The 18849-nt window shown below is 35.8% G+C and overlaps 1 protein-coding gene across 1 annotated transcript in view; it reads left to right on the forward strand.

Annotated features, from left to right (window-relative positions):
• The window catches only part of TMC1 (transmembrane channel like 1), a 185692-nt gene that overhangs the window by 80612 nt on the left and 86231 nt on the right, over positions 1–18849 (forward strand). The window contains exons 9-13 of the mRNA XM_044678499.1: positions 700–842; positions 10500–10644; positions 12038–12232; positions 16310–16489; positions 16779–16940. Of these exons, the coding sequence (XP_044534434.1) occupies positions 700–842; positions 10500–10644; positions 12038–12232; positions 16310–16489; positions 16779–16940 (825 nt within the window). The remainder of the gene's footprint in view (positions 1–699; positions 843–10499; positions 10645–12037; positions 12233–16309; positions 16490–16778; positions 16941–18849) is intronic.

The raw sequence follows: 18849 nt of genomic DNA on the forward strand, positions 1-18849 counted from the left end.
ATATATATATATATATATATATAAGTGAACTATACTCTCAAATGTTACCCATCCTGCTTAGAGCTGAATGAATATAATCAATATGCCTTAGGGAGAATATACAAGTCACATCTCAGGACCACAGGTGACCAGCTAGGTGACTAGAAATGCTGTTGGAGACTTTTGGAGGAAATATTCACATCTTTCACTTACAATATAGTACTTCTACTAGTCAACACACACTTAAAATCATCTTTTACATGAAGCCTTTCCAGATCCCTCCCAACTACTAGTACTATACCACTTATTTTCTATTTATTTTGGATAGACTAATATATTCATATGTTGTCTCTACCAACATAATATAAGCTCTTTAGAGGCCAGAAATTCTTTCATCTCCCTCTTATTGTCCCCAGTGCCTGGCATATAGTACCCTAATAAATGTTTGTTGATTGATAGAGCAATGTAACAGTGCTATGCGAATGGACTTATGACAGGCCTCTGTTTGGAAAAACAACAACAGCAATAACAAAATTTGCATCTGCTTAGAAATGTTTGAATTTTGAATACATCAATGATGCCAATTAGCTAGGCTGCCAAACTCCAAAGAAAAACAATGACTTTCATGCCCAGAGTCATAACCCAAGTTTGAAAATAAATTTTTGCTCTTTCTTGCATTTAATGATATTCCTTTCAGTTCTCTTTATCCTTGGGTTTTAGGGTAGGGCACAATATTCCGTCCTCTTTTATGGATATTACAACAGCGCACGGACGATTGGAAACATGAATTTCAGGATGCCTCTCTCCTATTTTCTGGTGGGAATCATGTGCGTTGGATACAGCTTCCTGATTGTCATCAGAACGTAAGTTCCATCTGCCCTCGGGGAAGGAGAAAATTATTTCTGTAACCAAAAAAATAAAAAAAAGGAAGGGGGAGAAGATAGGGGAATAATTTGAGATCTGGGTAAAATTATTGTGTCATTCTGGGTCCAGAGAATGCACAAATGAGAGGAGATGATATATAGTTTTAATATCAGGACTGATATGAGATTGATACTGCTCCAATATGGTACACAAGGTCTTCATATCACTTTTCTTTGCTTGAATTGATGGTTGGTCACTTATAACACTGGTAACTTTATCAGACTTGAGCTGTTTTCAACCAATATATGTCTTTTAGTAATTTAAAGGAATGAGGGCATTGCTCACCCGGGGCTCAGAAAACAGCTGTTGACCCTTCTTTATCCATTTCAAGATCCTTGACTTCAGTTCTTTTTGCTCATTTTTGGAAATCTGAAGAGTTTTTTTTTTGTTATTCTTTTAAAAACTAGAATAATCATTCAACCCACTACTTCAGCAAGATAAGATAGTAAAAGAACAAATGTGGTGTTCAAAGAGACCACCAGGATTGCCTAATATTTGCATTTTCTTGCAAAAAGGATGCATTTTATCATTGGGAAGGATTTCAGTTGGGAACAAGATTAATTTTACGGTTGTTTTTCCCTTGGCACAAAATATATTTTTCAATAACAGGCATAAGAATATTGCAAGAGAACTAAGGTATACACGTAAGGTTGTGGGCTCTTGTCCCTGTTAGTAACCATACATGCCAGCTTCTCTTGAGAGTTGCAGGTGCAAACGCCTACCTGCAGTGTATCAAGTCCCTGCCAGGATTTGCTAACTTATCTTTTTGATAAGCACAGAGTTTCCTCACAACTAGTTTTTAGGGGTTTTTCGTTATTCCAGGAGGATAAAATGACACCATAGAACAACATGTGAGGTATTTACTTAAATTGTCTCTAGACATATCCATTTTGGTAAAGTCAGGATTAACATTTAATTTAATAAGTATTGATTTGGTTTGCTTTTAGACTTCTTGGCTAAGAAAGTATGGGTTATTTCTTTTACCATTTTTACTGTGAACTTCACTGACCGGGAAAGAGTGTTAAATGGTACCAATGTAATCTGGACTTTCATTGACTACAGAGGTAGTATTTATTGCATAATTTTTAAAAGGCAGCTTTGTAAAAGCTTTGCTTTTAAAGTGACAAATAAGATGGTATAAATGATTAGTTGGTGGCTATCAAGCCAACTATTATTAAGCTTCAGCTTTAGGAATATCCATTAATTTCCCCATTTCTCCATACTCATTCAAAGTAGTCAGCTCTATTGAAAATCTTAACTGATTTTTTTTTCCTGTTTTGGTTTTTAACAATTTGATTTGGCTTGACTCTTTCTTGTGGTCTAAGTTCTTGATTGCTTACTACCTGATTGGCTCAAGGCTGAAGTCCATTGGCAAATATAAAAGCTATAATAATTACACTGGGGGCAAATCTTTGTAAACAGAATTAATAGCTAGATATATGCTATTGTCTTACTCTGTATTTAAACATAAATACTTATGAACTCCACAAGTTACTCAGAAGTGAAAAAGTTTGGTCATCAAATCAATCATTTTTAGAGTCTCAGGGATTTTCCCACAAAATAACTAAAAAGATCCAAAAAATGTTTTGCTTTTTTTGCCAAACCCCAAAAGGAATTTGATTCCCCCAAAACATTTGATTTGATGATACACACTTAGAGGAATGAGCAAAAATCTGGACATTTGAAAATTTGGGTTCTATTCCTAGAATTTCAGACAAATTCCCTTTACCTTCCATGCTTCCTTCAGTAATAGCTTTGGCTACCTACAACTGTAAGACTGTTGGGAAGGTAAAACTGAAAAATTACTAACTGTGAAAGCACATTAAATCTTTGGAATGAATACATCATATAAATCTAAGGTATTATGATTATATTTCTAAGAGAGAAGGATAATTTGGGAGTTGCTATAGTAAAATAGGTCAAAGATAATCCTGCTCTTCCAGTAATACCAAGTAAAACTTTAGGGTCATCTGTAAGGTCTTAGAGAATGTTCCCAGAGCCATGATGAGATCTTAAAGAGATCTACTCACCTCAATCAGTGGAAGTTGTAAAAACAGAAAATGAAAGTACATGGGTTTTAGAATTACATGACACCTCCTGATTCAATAATATAGAGCTGGTACAAAGGTCATATATAAGGCATGAGATTTAGAGCAAAGTTGACTGCTACAGACCAAGTAAAGAAATCATAGTACATACTGAGGTCCCATTCTAGGTACTTATATCTACCACCAATGCACGTCATTTAGATACCAGTATAACCAAGTCATCTATTGCTTCTAGTCCATCAAAAGCCAACCTAGTCAGTGGCTGGATAATCCCAGCACCATGACTATGATCACCTTTTAGTTTTGTATCCTAAATACTACTGGTCTTAGTCTTAATCCTGAACTCTTAGATGATCCAACCAATATATATTGTCATCTCTCTCCTGCCCCAGACAGGCCACCAAGTAGCCACTTTCCTACAGGGTAAGAACATATCTTTTTTGAGTTAGATAACAGCTTCAGGGCTTGTTTAGGTCTACAACAATAATTTGAAAACACAAGAGTCTCAGATCAAATAGAATTTTTTTGACTGACTTTGTTTCCCTCTCAGTGGGGACTTGCCTAAGTCTGCTTGATATTTGAATTGGCATATAAGTATGCATGTGTTCATATATAGGTATATATATATGCGTGTGTGTATAACATATAGATAGATATATAGAAAGATAGATATCAATAGATACACACATATATTTATAACAACTATAATATTCCTGGCAGCTAGCACAAAAGCCATGCAGATACTTAAATTAATAATATTAGAACTGTAAGGTAGAGCTTGACTCTTTTGTCTTTCATTTCTTTTGCTATATTCAAATTGTTTTCTCTTCCCTTCTCTTTATACATTCAAATGATTGAAAAGGAAACTGGAGTATATGCTAAATGCCATAAAAACATTTTGTTTGTGGACCTAGGTAAAGCAAGTTAGCAAATTTGTTATCATTTTGTAAATTACAGGATTAAGTACCTTATATATTGTCCTAATTAGATTTCAAACGCAATTCAGTTCAGTCAATGAACAAGACCTTTTTTACTGGAAACATTGCTTTTCATAGTATGGACTTAACTGGCTTTTTTAGAGTAACTAAGGTAACTGTCAGTATGGGACCCTAATCTTTCCGTGCTTAAGTGAGAAAGTCTGAGCTGGGTTAGAAATGATCTAGTTTGTTCAGTCTTTTCATAAGGCTGTCCCTTAGGGATAGACAAGAATTCCTCACTTTGGGCATACACCTGTCTCAAAACAGGATTCTAACATCTTACACTTATAGGAATGGCTTTTAGGGACCTGTTCACAACACTAAAATGTTCTTTTCTTGCAGTCTCATATTAAAGGAAAAATAATAACTAACACTCAATATACACACATATGAATACTCCATTTTTATAAATGCATTTAAATATATTTTTTGGTCTGCCCAAAATGCCATCATCACTACCCACTGTTACTGTATTTATATTGATGTCAGGACTCATAGAAGTGCCAGGGGTTAGATCTTTCATTCTATAAGGGTATGCAATTGACCTAGCTGTGGTGATTAATTTTGGGAATGTTTAAATTATTTTTTTGCCTTTGGAATCATAGGTCTAGGCTTCAAATCTTCCTTTTGCTTCTTCTTACTCTTGTGACTTTTGGAAAGTTACTTAACTCTCTTGGCCTCAGTTTCCTAATTTATAAAAATAAATTCTAAGTGCCCTTCTAGCTGTAAATATATAATTCATTCACATTTACCATATTTTTTGCTAGTCGGTGTCTCCTGCTCCTCACTATCTCTTGCAAACTAGAGTCAACATTGTTCCTTCTGCATTGGAATTCTATGCTAGATATGAGGACCACTTTGGAAAATGGAATAAACAATGGGCAATGGTAATGACAATGATGATGATTTGGGATCAGAGGACCTGCATTTGAATCTCAGCCCTATCACTCACTAGCTATGTCAACTTGGGAAAATCATTTAATTTCTCTGTTTCTCAGTACCTCGTCTACAAAATGAGGACCTCAGTCCAGCAGTCCTCTAAAGTCCAAATCCAAGTTCCTAAATTCCTTGGTGGTTCTGGGAATAGAACACTAGGCCTGGAGTCAGGAAAACCTGATTTCAAATCTGAACTTAGATGCTAACTGCTATATGATGCTGAGCAGGTCATTTTACTTTGCCTTAATCCAATGGAGAATGAAATGTTGAACCACTCTAGTATTTTTGCCAAGAAAACTCCAAGGACAGTATGGTCCACAGGGCCACTAAGAGTCAAATATGACTGAACAGTAACAACAACAACTATGTTCACAAGACAAAGCCCCTTTTTCAATCCTGTCACTTCTTTTGGTTAGAGCTAAATAAGGGGTGGGTTATATACATCCTGTTTCAAGTAGGTAAAAGGTAACCATATGCCTATTGATGCCATATTGCAAAGGAAAGCTTATGAGACACCGAGCAACTGTCATAAAACCTTTCTTCTGATAATTTATATGACAAAAGACATAGAAAGAAAAATATCTCTAGTGAAGCTTTGAAAGAAAATTATATGTACTAAGCCAAGTTTTTTTCTTCCCATCATTCTTTTACAACACTCCTCCTCCTATTATCACTCCTTCCTTTACTACCCTTTTCCTGAATTACAAAGAGGCGACTTAAATAAATAAGTGAAAAAATGGTGGGACAAGTATATCTCACTGGCTTTGCAATGTATTCCACACATCTCTGTCCTCTCTGGATTAAATTTAATTCAATTCAAATCAGAAAACTTTGATTAAACTCTGTGCCAGGAACTATACCAGACTGAATGTCTGTCTGTTCTCTGTTAAAATGAGAGGATTCTCCAAGATAGCCTGTGAGGTCATGAATAATATGGTGGTTAGAGTGTTAGACTTGAGTCAGAAAGATCTAAGGTTGAACCTTGTTCATATACTAGTTGCGTGACCCTAAACAAGTCACTTAATCCATCTCAGGCTCAGTTTAAGATGCGGATAATAGGTCTAGGAACACAAAAGCAAAAAAAAAAAAAAAAAGAAACAGAAAAAAGAAAAAAGAAAAAAAGAAAGTCCTTATTCTTAGGAGCTTACTTTCTATTAGATGCTTTTTTTTGTTCTCCAAAATAATTTCTCTTTACTTTTTTTTTTAAACTCTTACCTTCTTCTTAGAATCAATACTAAGTGGCAGTTGTAAGGCAAGAGTGGTAAGGGCTAGGCAATTGAAATTAAGCGAGGTCAGATTTTAACCCAGGACCTTTCATCTCTAGGCCTGACTCTCTATCCAATGAGCCACTTAGCTGTCCCTCCTCTTTACTTTCCATCAAAACTATTTATTTAGTGTCCTGAAGAAAGAAAAATAATTCACACTAAGATTTTAATAACCAATAACAGCTTGTTCTATTATCACTACCAGAGATATCTGAATTTTTTTTAGAGCAGCTACTTAAAGTTGCTAAGGATAAGGCAATGGAACCTATGTATGATCTCTCTAAAAATTAGACCTGTCTCCAAAATTTGGTTCTCTAATGATGCTTTGGCTGGCTCCGGAGGCAACATGCAGCTAAATCCCTGAAGATGTGCTCTGTACACACATAAGCTAGAACTGCTTAAGATATCACCTTTTCCCCTCTCTCTGTACAAGAAATCAATAAGTACTTAAAACCTAAAGTTATTATCTTTTAGTACCTTCTGCCTTCTAGGTGCTTAATGAGCTGAATTGTTTATTACAAAATCCAACAATGTAAGCACTATTATTACCAAGGAGGTAATATATGGGAACAAGGCCATTAGTGACCCAAAGTAAATTCCAGCCATTTAAGAAATATTCTGATATTAACAGAGACAATTATAGATAAAAGGAGCAATAGAGCAAAACAAAACATACAAACAAAACAAAAACAATACAGTATATTGTATAATGTGTAAGTAATACCTGTTCGGATTTTTATTTATAAGGAAGAACTAAGCTTTCTAGGTTGGAAATCTCATTGGTGCTATCTAAGATTATCTTCAGAATACCCATTAAGAGACTAGAAGGATGTTTCAAGGGTGTGTTGGTTATATATGCATTTAAGAAATTTTCATTTTTTTCAACCAAAATGTCCATTGAGAATATCTTTCTTGAGTCCAGTCCAATTCATTATTGCCTTTCAGCACCTTTCCATTGCCTTTATTATGGTTCTTTCTATGGAATATTTAATGTGGGAAGATATGACTAAAGTTTTTTTTTAAATAATAGGATATTTAGTCAATAAAAACTTATCAAACATACACTATGTGCCAGGTACAATAAGTGCTAGGAATACCAAGAAAGAAAGAAAAAAGAAAGATAGTCTTTGCATTCAAGGAGGTTATAATCTAATAGAGGAAGACAATACACCAAAGGAAGCTGAAAAAGAGGTTGGGATGGGGAAGGCAAGAATGAATTTTCTGAGGCATGATAGAGAAGTCAGAGAACTCCTAAAGTGGTGCAGTCAGGTAAGAAATGAATAGGTGTTCTAAGCTGTTCTGATAACCACACCATCAGAAATCCATATATATGCAGGCTATTTGAATTTTTAATAAAATAATAACAATGATCAGAGACTCATGTAATAAATAGAGAGCTAATCATAGAATCATGAAGAATCATGATTTTAAGCCTCAATTTTGACATATGCTGACTGTATAATCCTGGGCAAATCATTTCATCTCTCATTGTGTTAAATAACTCTCTAAGACTATAATTAGTTTTTCTTTTCTAGAAGTTCTTGACCACAATTAAATCATAGTTAGACCACATACTTCCCCCTCCCCCATATATATGTAAATATACATTTTTATATATATATTCATTTTAATGATGTTGTCATTATTCACAAATGTGCATTTTAAAAGGAGAAATGCAAAAGCAGTACAATAAATAATTTAGTCAGTATTATTTATTTAAATCACATTAGCATTAGTTTAGGGCTAATTTTGATCATGTCAAGGACAATGCTGGTTTTTAATAGGAAGAACTACAATCAAGAACTATGAGATATATTGCCAAGGTAAAATTAACTCCTGACTCCAGGTTTCCATAACTTAGAGTGGCTCTCAGTTCCTGCATCAGTAGTTTCATGAAAGAGAATGTTTCATAAAGTCAGTGGGATCCAAATGTCCCTGGTATTTGGTATAATAATAATAACAACAACAATAACTTGTACATAGTGCTTTAAGATTTTCAAAGAACATAATAAATATTATCTTATTTTATCCTTGCAACAACCTTCGGAAATAGGTGGTATAACCTTTATTTTATGACTGAGGACTGAGATAGGCAGTGAATAAGCTGCCCAAGGTTATGTGTCTTTTGCTTAATGCCTAATGAGCTATTACTTTATGTATGCTAGCTAATTTAGGCAAAATATTATTTGATTGACTGGCTGATGATTGATTGATTGATTGCTAAAAATCTCAAGTGGATTCGAATAGGCTGTAGTTGACAAAAGCATTGGACCTTAGTGGGATGTCTTTCTGTCTTCCCATCCACTTTCTTCCATCTCTTGCCTTCCTTTATTGCTAGTATATTTCTATGATACTACTGACCTATTTTTAGTAGGTTCTTTATGTAATTTGTGAAAAAACATGCCTCTGGAGATATCTACAAAAGGCTAAAACCTCAATCAGTATATTAAATAATACAAGAGCAAACTTAAAAAAAGGTTATTCTGTGTGAAAACCTAAACCAAAGGCATAAATGAGCAATTTATCTTCTGTGCCTTCCACTCCAACTCTCTTTCCACATCTCTTCCCAAGTCTTTTCTTTCTTTCAACTCTCACTGACCAGTCACATTTTCCTATCCCTGAACCCCCTCCCAACTTTCTTGCCTAGTGTCTATCGGGTCTGCCCCTAGCTTAGAGCTGGTAAATAATAAAGGGATAGTTGAATAAACTGTTTGAATCTCTCCGGTAACACTTGAGGGCCCTGGGACTCAGTTTTCCTCATTTGTAAAAGGAGGTGGTTGGACTAAGGTGAATGCTGAGGTTGGATCTCTTATAGTGAAGAGAGTGCTGGACATGGAATCAGAAAAATCTGGGACTAAATCTTGCCCCAGTTCTGCTCATGCACCAGCTCTGAGACTCTAAACAAGTCAGCATCTCCTAAATGTATTTTTTAACTGCAAAATGAGTAAAATGATACCACATACTTCAAAGAATTTTTATGAAGATCAAATTAGACAATATAAAAAGGTGCTTTGCTAAACTTAACCTACAAATATTTATCATCATCATCATCGTCATCATTCTATCATTTGAGTTGCCTTTTTATTACTCTGACAAGGGGAGAATTCTTTTTTTTTTTTTTTTTAAACCCTTACCTTCAGTCTTGGAGTCAATACTGTGTATTGGCTCCAAGGCAGAAGAGTGGTAAGGGTAGGCAATGGGGGTCAAGTGACTTGCCCAGGGTCACACAACTGGGAAATGTCTGAGGCCAGATTTGAACCTAGGACCTCCCATCTAAGGGGAGAATTCTTAATAAAATTAGAATGACAAATAGGCACACTAGTTTCCTTAAGAAAGTTCTTAAATTGGGCCAGTTATTGTTTTTTTAAATCAGGTTGCAGTGGTGTTGGGTATTTTAATGAGACAAATTTTTACAGAATATCAATGTCTATATTAAATTCCAACTCTAATACTGAATAGGCAGGTAATAATCAAAATATAGGTGGGGTATGGAGAGCTAAAATCTGACCATTTACACTAAACTGCAAGTAAATACCATTTATGGCCCGTGAAAAAGCTATTTCTATTTCTACCTCTAATTAGGATGGTGGCATTAAAAATATTTAGGAATCTAGCTCTATAAACTCATAGTACAAATTTCAAAGCTATATGAACAAATACAAATGTTTTTGTTATGATTTTCTTTTGCATATTGAAATTAAAAAATAATTTTTTCAATGACCTGTAATTTTGTTGGTCTAAGGAACTCAGTAGGAAGAAATTGTCTTTAAATTTCAGGATCTAGGACCTATCCTTTTATTTATAGCTTTAGAGAATTCCCTGGTGCACTGCACTGAGAAGTCGTGTCTTATCCAGGGTCACAGCCTTGAGGCATTTTCAGGGGTTTTCCTCAATGACTAGAATGCTGTCTATCTTTGTCTTTACCTCCTGGGTTCTCTAACAATCTTGAGCTGTTGAAGGAAACTCTTGAACCCAGATCTTCCCGACTTTCAAAGCTGTTTCCTATCCACTATGCCAGAAGACAATTGAGAAAAATCAAAATGCAGACTTAAAATTTTTTTCTTTATAGCTATAAAGTTATTGAGTTAATTTAGAAACACAAAAGTATTTTGTATATCTTAGTTTGCTCCAAAAAACCTCATATTTGGCATTTTTAGAACTGTTAAGGCCCCAGGAAAAAGAAATGGAAAAAAACCTGGGCCAGAAAATCTTTTGGGGAAAAAACAAAACAAATGTTTCTTTTTCCTCCCACATTTTCCTACCCAGTTTTTTTCTTTCCTTGAATTTATCTGTACTTTTGTCATAATGGTACCTCTTTATCTTCCCCTTTGAGACTCAAGTTCTGGATTTACTTTTTTTTTCCCTTACAGGATGGCAAAGAATCTTGGTGAAGGTGGAGGCGGAGATGACAATGCTTTTAATTTCAGCTGGAAAATGTTCACGAGCTGGGACTTTTTGATTGGCAACCCTGAAACAGCAGACAACAAATTTAACTCCATTATAATGAACTTTAAGGTAAAGGGATTTTTTACTGAATTTCTCAGAGCAAAATCTCCTCACTATCCCGAGTCACCTCCTGTGGTCTAGCAAAATATCCCCAGGATGAAAGGAAAGATTGACTCATCGTATCTGCCTACCAGAATCTGGGGACAGTTCCTGCTGTGGTTAGAGAAAATCTGATGACATTTTTCCAGCATCAATGTCATAGTATTAGTCTGTTTCCTCAATTTCAACCATAATAACATTAACAGGAAATGAGAGATTCATCATTCAGAGTTTTGACGCTAGGACAAAGGCTACTGTTATGGAAAAGAGCAATAGATTTGGAATTAGAAGACTTGAGTTCAAATTCCAACTCTAGCCACTTATAAAGTTCTGGGCCTCCTGATAAGATACTAATTTTTCTGGGGATGAGTTTTCTCCCCAGACAGATGTTATAGAACCCTGAATGCTAGCCTGGGAATTAGGAAGATGTAGATTCAAATCCTCTTTCTAACACATAATGAACATGTAACTCTGGGCACATAACAGAGATCCTCAAGCAGCTGTCTAAAAACTATCTAAAACTGTAAATTACATGACAGTTGCAGATCTGCAGTGGTGCAGCAAATTTCTTCATTAGGAATTCCCTATCCCAAATCAATCCCAAGTTCAGATTTTGCCCTTCTCCTTCTCCTTTACAACTCATATTATCTACTTCATGGGGCTAGAGTGAGATAAACACTTTGTAAACAATTAAAAAAAAAGACCTATTCTAATGTGAATTATTATAAGAAAGGGCTTTTTTAAAGTTTAAAAATGGGTTTTTAATTATTTCTTTTATTTTTACATGGACTAGATTTCCCCTTGTGCTTTTCTTCCTTCTCCCACAAAGTCATTTGTTATAACGAAAAATTAAAGTAAAAAATAAGCTAACAAATGAAGGGGAAAATAATGAAAATTTTTAATACATAGAAAAAATGATCATTTTTACTTTCAATTTTATTAATCTTTCCTCTGATTTTTGGCATTTCTATTTTGAAATTTAATAATATCTGACATTCTGGGCAATGTTCTACCCAGTGGATATCTTAACTCTACAAAGGAGATCTTACCTATTTGTTGAGCTTATTCTTTATATTTTAAAAACATTTATTTGAATAAAATGCAGACAATTCTCTCAAATAATGCTGTAAAAAATTTAAACACTACCAAAGAAGCAAGACTACCTCCTCTATGACAGAAATCTCCAGGTAGCAGACCATCTCTTTCCAAGCATATTATGTCATGTAGAACTGATCTTGAGGTGGGGTGGGGGGTGGGGGGTTAGTGGAAACAGATTTTCCTACTTCTAGTGCTCACCAATATCATCTAAGATCATGAAATTTTAAGTAACTCAGTTATTCCTTTCTTTTGCTCCTCTTTCTAGGAAGCTATTGAAGCAGAATTTGCAGCCCAAAAGGAAGAAAACGTCCACTTGATTCGATTCCTGATATTTCTTGCTAACTTCTTCTCTTTCGTCACACTTGGTGCAAGTGGATATCTCATTTTTTGGGCTGTGAAGCGATCCCAGGAATTTGCACAGCAAGACCCAGACACCCTTGGGTGGTGGGAAAAAAATGAAGTTCGTTTCTTCATGCTTTTTATGTGTTTAGAATTTGTCATTTACTACTTTTGGGGTTATAGGACCTATTTTCCTTTCTTTTCTCCTCCATTTGATCTCATACTCTGAATTTTCCTTTCAATTCCATTCCTTTTCCTGTGTATTCAATATCAAGAGGATAGGGATTTAGATCTTGCCTCTGATGTTTACTAAATAATCAATCTTGAACAAACTACTTAACCTCCTTGAGTCGAAATTTTCTCACCTATAAAAGGAGGGAATTTCACATGATGGCCTTTGAGGTCTTATTTAAGGTTTTATTCTATGATCCTATGATTTTTTTTTTTTTTTTAAATTTTTTTTTTATTTTAACCCTTGTACTTCGGTGTATTGTCTCATAGGTGGAAGATTGGTAAGGGTGGGCAATGGGGGTCAAGTGACTTGCCCAGGGTCACACAGCTGGGAAGTGGCTGAGGCCGGGTTTGAACCTAGGACCTCCTGTCTCTAGGCCTGACTCTCACTCCACTGAGCTACCCAGCTGCCCCCCTGATCCTATGATTTTTGCTTTTGACATAATTATAGGCATCTAGTGCTGGGAAGAACTGTAGAGTTATCTAGGACAGTCCCCTCATTTTACAAATGAGAAAACTAAAGCTCAAAGAGAGCTTACACAGTGTAACGGTGTAAATTAAAGAGAGCCAATAACCAATGTTTGATTGAAGGGAGAGAGAGAAAGTCTACGTGGTGAGTCTCTTCGAGCTCTCCCCTGAGGCCAAATATACACTGGGAGACTTTAAGGGGGTGTCACTCCAAAACTGGGTGACCTGGATGGTTGTGTCACCCCTCAGGAGTTGGGGGCGAGGCTTCCCTATAAGACAAGGTATGTGGTACCCCAATCCAATTCTGAATAAGGACAGGGTTCACACAAACCTCCCCCCATCAGTTAACTTCACAGTGGGTGGTCTGGCTTCAAGATGGAGGGAGTCAGACCAAACTGTGGTTCCCCTCTCACTCGTTGTCTCTCAGCCACTCTGGAACACTATCTGACTGATGAATGGTTTTTGTTATTCCCAATTCAGGGAATGGGGAAAGGGTTGAAGGGCAGAGGGATTTTGGGGTGCTCTCTTCTCTATTTCTATGGGGTCTGTCACTTAGGAGGGAATCTTTGGGGTTCCTAGTCTTAAGCTTCTTTCCCCACTGCTTCTCCTTTTGTTTCTATTTCTAGTTTTCTGTTTCTATTCTTTTCTATAATTGTAAGTTTTGACTGAAAAGGGGTCTCTCAGCAAGGTTGGGTAATGGGAGAAGGAGACTAAGAGATCATTCCCAAAATGGAGTCCAAATTTAGCTGACTTGATGGTTGAAGTCTTGATGGGTGAGATGCAATGGAATGGCTTTGATCAGGGAATCAGGGTTTCAATTTCTCCAAAGAAAGATCCTTAGGAAGCCCTCAGGACTCAATCAGAACTGGGATGTCCTCCTCTCTCCTCCCAGTCCTCTGTCCAAAGACCTCTCTTCCTCTCTCTTCCTCCGAGAAATTCCCAGAATTCTCTCTGGTCTCAACTGTCAGCAACTGTCAGCAACTGCCTTCTCTGACTTCTTTTGTCCCATCCCCCTTGCACAAATCTCATCCTTACAACAGTGGATAGAGTACCAGGCTTGAAGTCAGGATGGCCTGAATTTAAATCTGGCCTCAGATACTTGCTAGCTGTGTACCCTTGGCAAGTCACTTAACCCTATTTGCCTCAGTTTCCTCATCTGTAAAATGAGATGGAGAAGGAAATGACAAAGCACTCTAGTATCTTTGCTTAAAAAAAAAAACCTAAGTAGGATCACAAAGGGTTAAACAAGACTGAAATGAATTAATGATAATAGCAACTAGTTCACTGTCTTGTATATAATGAGTAAATAAATGCTAAAACTGGCAATATTTAGAATCAAAATTTCAAAGCTAGAAAGAAGGATCTTAAGGATCATTTTATTTAATCCCTTCATTTTACAAATAAGAAAAGTGAGGCCCCAAGTCATGTAGTTAATTATTGCCTAAGCCAAGACCCAAACTTGCATTAATTAATTTTGCTTTTTGTTTGGTATTTTTGCTTGTCTTTGTAAAAATGAAAACATGACTGAATCTACTAACTTTCAAACAGCTCTGAGATTTGTTCTAAAATAGTTCTAACACCAGATAGAAGAAAAAAGGCTTTTCACTGTCAGTGAGTTTAGGGTCTTGGGAATTTTTTTTGGGGGGGACTCTGGATGTCCTAGACTTTAGAGACAGCTGAAGTATCTTTGGTACATATTTTTTTATTTATTTTGGAGACGTCTGAGAGATTGTGGGGAATCAGAAAAGATATCAAGTCTTCCATCTTGTAGCTTATGTGACTCTGTCTTAATTGTATAGTTATTTTCTATGTAAAATGCATTACAAATATGAATGAGCAAGCAAATGCTATTAAAGTAACACAGTATTTTCTATGTCATATTACTACTACCACTATTACTATGACTACTGCTGCTGCTACTATGATGATGACAACAACTACTACTACTACTGTTACTACTGCTACTGCTACTGCTACTGCTAACTACTATTGATGTTGCTACTGCTACTCCTGCTGCTGCTACTACTACTTTATTTCCCAGCGTACCTGATACCTAATAGATAGTCTTTAAATATTGTTTGGGTAATTGGAAGTTTCCATAAATTGGACATGGTAGCCTGAAGTAATTGAAGGGGAGAGATTTAGGGCTGGTTGTAAGTCGAATTAGAGGTTCAGAGATTTTAAAATTAAGATTATCTTTTATGTTAATATTATTTCTTATTTCTATATTATAAATATGATAAAATAATATTATCTATTATTTCTAGAGCTCCTTTGTATTGTGTTCCTTCCACCTTAGTGAAATATAGAATGGTACTAAAAGATAAGAAGCTTACTATATGATCCATTTCACTATTATTATGACACTCCAAGACTATGCCAGTAAAGGAAGTACAGAGAAGACTGGTAAAAATGTACTAAAAGGAAAAAAAAAACTTTTTGCAAATAAACAAATTTTACTCAAGGCTAAGCTGGAATGTACACCAATATACTCACTCCTGTAGATCTTACTTGTTTCCAGGAAAAATAGAGAAAAAGTATTTATTAATCAGGTTTCATAAAAAACTGCTTCAAAGCAAGTCATTCCTACCATAATGCTGGCTTTGTGTCAAGTAAAGTCATGTTCCGTATGAACATAACACTGTATAGTCATAACATAAGGAAAACGTAAAACAATTGATTACCCATTATTTAGTACCATTTGAAAAATATCCTAATTTGTTTTCTCACACACACAGAGAGCAGAAAGCATATCAAGAGTTTGGCCTTACATTACCTTATTTTGCCCAAATTCAGAATTATCATATTATTATTATCTAGTCAACCTTATGAAATGCTACTTTCTAATTTAGTTCTGACAACAGTGATCAAAACAGCACTAATATTTCTGTAAGGGACTTGCTTGCTAATCAGTTTCTTTCCCTGTGTGTTTTGGATTAAGCTCTCCTGAAAGTCTTATACCTGAGAAATTGGCAAACACTATGAATGAAACTTTGATATATTGTTTTAATTGTCAAGAAAGTGATGGAAAAATATTAACATGCAGATTAAATTTGAAAATATTCCTCCATTTTCCCCCTTAAGAGCTGGTTGTTAAATATTTACCAGCATACCTCTGCTTATGATTCCATTCACTATTGCTCTAATTTCCATGTCCAAAACACTTTTTGAAGCCAACCACTTTCAAAGAGGAGGGCTAGTTCCTTGAGAGCAGAGATGATCTTGCTTGCATGGTATTTGTATCCATTATCAGTTAGGTAATAAACATTTATTAAACATCTATGCTTAGCATAATGCCTGGCACATAGCAAGCACTTCATAGATTTCTTCATTCATTCATTTCAGTAAAGATTAAGATCATAATGGTCTACAATTGTTTTCTTAACTTATGAGGACTGAAGAAAGGCTACCAATGCAGGATCTTAGAGAAATGAAAAATTTCAAGACCTTTCAAGCAGATTATTTCTAGCCTTCTTTATCTATTTAATTATTTTTGCAGATGAACTTGATAATGTCTCTCTTGGGGATGTTCTGTCCAGCTTTATTTGAATTATTTGCTGAGCTGGAAGGTTATCACCCACTTATAGCTCTGAAATGGCTACTGGGTCGCATCTTTGCTCTTCTTCTGGGCAACTTGTATGTATTTATTCTTGCGATATTGGATGAGGTCAATAATAAGGTAAGCACTGCTTTTGGATTCTTTGTCAATACATGGTTTCAAACTGTGGCACTACCAGGGATACCTTTGACAATTTTATTAATTTTCCTATTTATACTTTACAAAACTTATTTTGTATCTGTTTGCTTGTTGTTTCTGCCATTAGATTGTAAGTTCTATGAGAGGAAGTACTCTTTTTGCCACTTTTTTTTAAAAATGCCTGTTGTTTAGCAGAGTGCCTGGAACATAGTAGGCATTTAATAAATGTTTATTGATTGACTGATTTGTTTCCTTGTGTTTGCTTTTCTAGTTGGAAGAAGAGAAGTTAGTTATGGCAAACATCACCTTATGGGAAGAAAACATGATCAAAGCCTACAATGCATCTCAGAGTGAAAATGGCACTAGTGCTCCTTTCTTTGTGGAACCTGCTGATGTGCCCAGGGGGCCCTGTTGGGAAACAATGGTGGGGCAGGTAATGAAATGAATGGAACTCTTTTGTCTTAGGACTCAAATACCCAAACAGATTTGCTATTTTGATGACTCACAAAGATGAATCTTCTTGATTCTAAGCCCAGAGTTCTATCCACTACATCACCTAGCTGCCTACTTCTAAGTATAATCTTCAACAATTTTAAAATTTCTATTGAAAGCATATGGTTAACACAAGTCTATTGTTCTGTTGTTTTTATCATTTCATTCCACTTTAAGCATTTTGCAGATATTTTTACTTTGAATTGGGAGGTAGGTCCAAATATAATCAGTGCTGTAAAATAATTGGAGTGACCAGGGCTTTGCTTCAAGGTGTAAACATTTAGGGTGAATAAAGATCTCTGCTGTCTTGTCATTCTTTAGGGGCATGAGATTCTCTTATACTTTCTTAGCTTCAGGAGTTTATCGCTGTGGCACCTCTCTCTTTGGACCAACTTTTCTAATGTTCGCCGTTTTCCTCAACCTCCAAAAGTTGGGAAGTCAAGTAATATTGAGACCAGTGAAGCTCATACCACACTTTCTGGTAATGGGTGATCCTTTCTTCCAATGCAACTGCACCAGGAGAGATTATCCTCTGTATCTAACCTTTGCCCTTTTTATCTCTCCATTCAAATCATTTTTCCTTGGGCTTAAAAATTCTGGGTTATGACTCTCAATAGTTACCACTTTCTAAGATTGTGTCTCTAATATATGTGTTTATAGGCAAGGCCAATGTTCATTCCTGTGATAACTTAACAAAGAAAAGAAGGAAGAGCTGGCATGACTTTGGACAACACATTTTATGGATCCTTAAGCTAGTAGAGATGCCTATGAGGGACTAAATTACCTGAAGTATTGGATCCTTTAAACTTTCAAAGAAAGCCGGAGTTCCACAAGACAAGCTTTAGGGTTATCTCAAAGAAAGTGTGGACATACCTAATATATAACTACTTTGTTATCTTCAGGCCCTTACACAATTCCATGAACCAAGGATTCAGGATCCTGATAACCAACATAAAAAAATGGTTTCTACAACATCAAAATTTGAAAATGATTTCTTTTCACAGTGCCATGTGGTTTGGTATGAGGCTAACAACCTACTAATACTCTGTGTATAATATTTACCTACTGGTTTACATATTGTCTTCCCCATTAGAAAGTAAGCACCTTGAAGGCAGGGGATATTTTTTGCATTTTTTTTTTTGTATTCCTCAGGGCTTGGTAAAGTTTCTGGCACATAGTAAGTGTTTAGTAAAAGCCCTTAAATTGACATTTGCCTAATGGCTGACACAAAACTAACTACTTAGGGCTTACAACTAACTGCAAAAAACAAGCTTCTCCACATTTAAGGTGATTGATTACACGATGCCAATGTAATCTAACGATGTCCTTCAGTTTCTGAATATATAGAAGTTTATGTGACATTTCTTGCATACTGAGTCAGAACAGAGGTGGAAATTCATTGATTAAATATCTTACTTTCTGAAATCCCTAGACTACACAGTTTGTTCTGTCATGAAGTATTGATCTGTATTTTTAAAAAAGCTTTTAGTGAATTCCTTTGCTTCTTTCTGTCTCTGTCTGCTTTCTATGTCTGCCTGTTTCACTCATTTTCTCTCTCTCTCTCTCTCTCTCTCTCTCTCTCTCTCTCTCTCTCTCCCTTTTCTCTCTCCCCCTCCCTCTCTTCTATCCTTCTTCCTTCCCTCTCCCTCTCTGTGTGTCTGTCTGTCTGTGTGTCTGTCTGTTTCTCTCTTTCTCTCTCTGTCTCTCTCTCTCTGTCTCTCTGTCTCTCTGTCTCTCTCTCTGTCTCTTTGTCTCTCTGTCTCTGTCTCTGTCTCTCTCTGTCTCTCTGTCTCTCTGTCTCTGTCTCTCTCTCTCTCTCTCTCTCTCTCTCTCTCTCTCTCTCTCTCTCT

This window comes from Gracilinanus agilis, chromosome 1 (assembly GCF_016433145.1).
Source record: "Gracilinanus agilis isolate LMUSP501 chromosome 1, AgileGrace, whole genome shotgun sequence".
NCBI lineage: Eukaryota > Metazoa > Chordata > Mammalia > Didelphimorphia > Didelphidae > Gracilinanus > Gracilinanus agilis.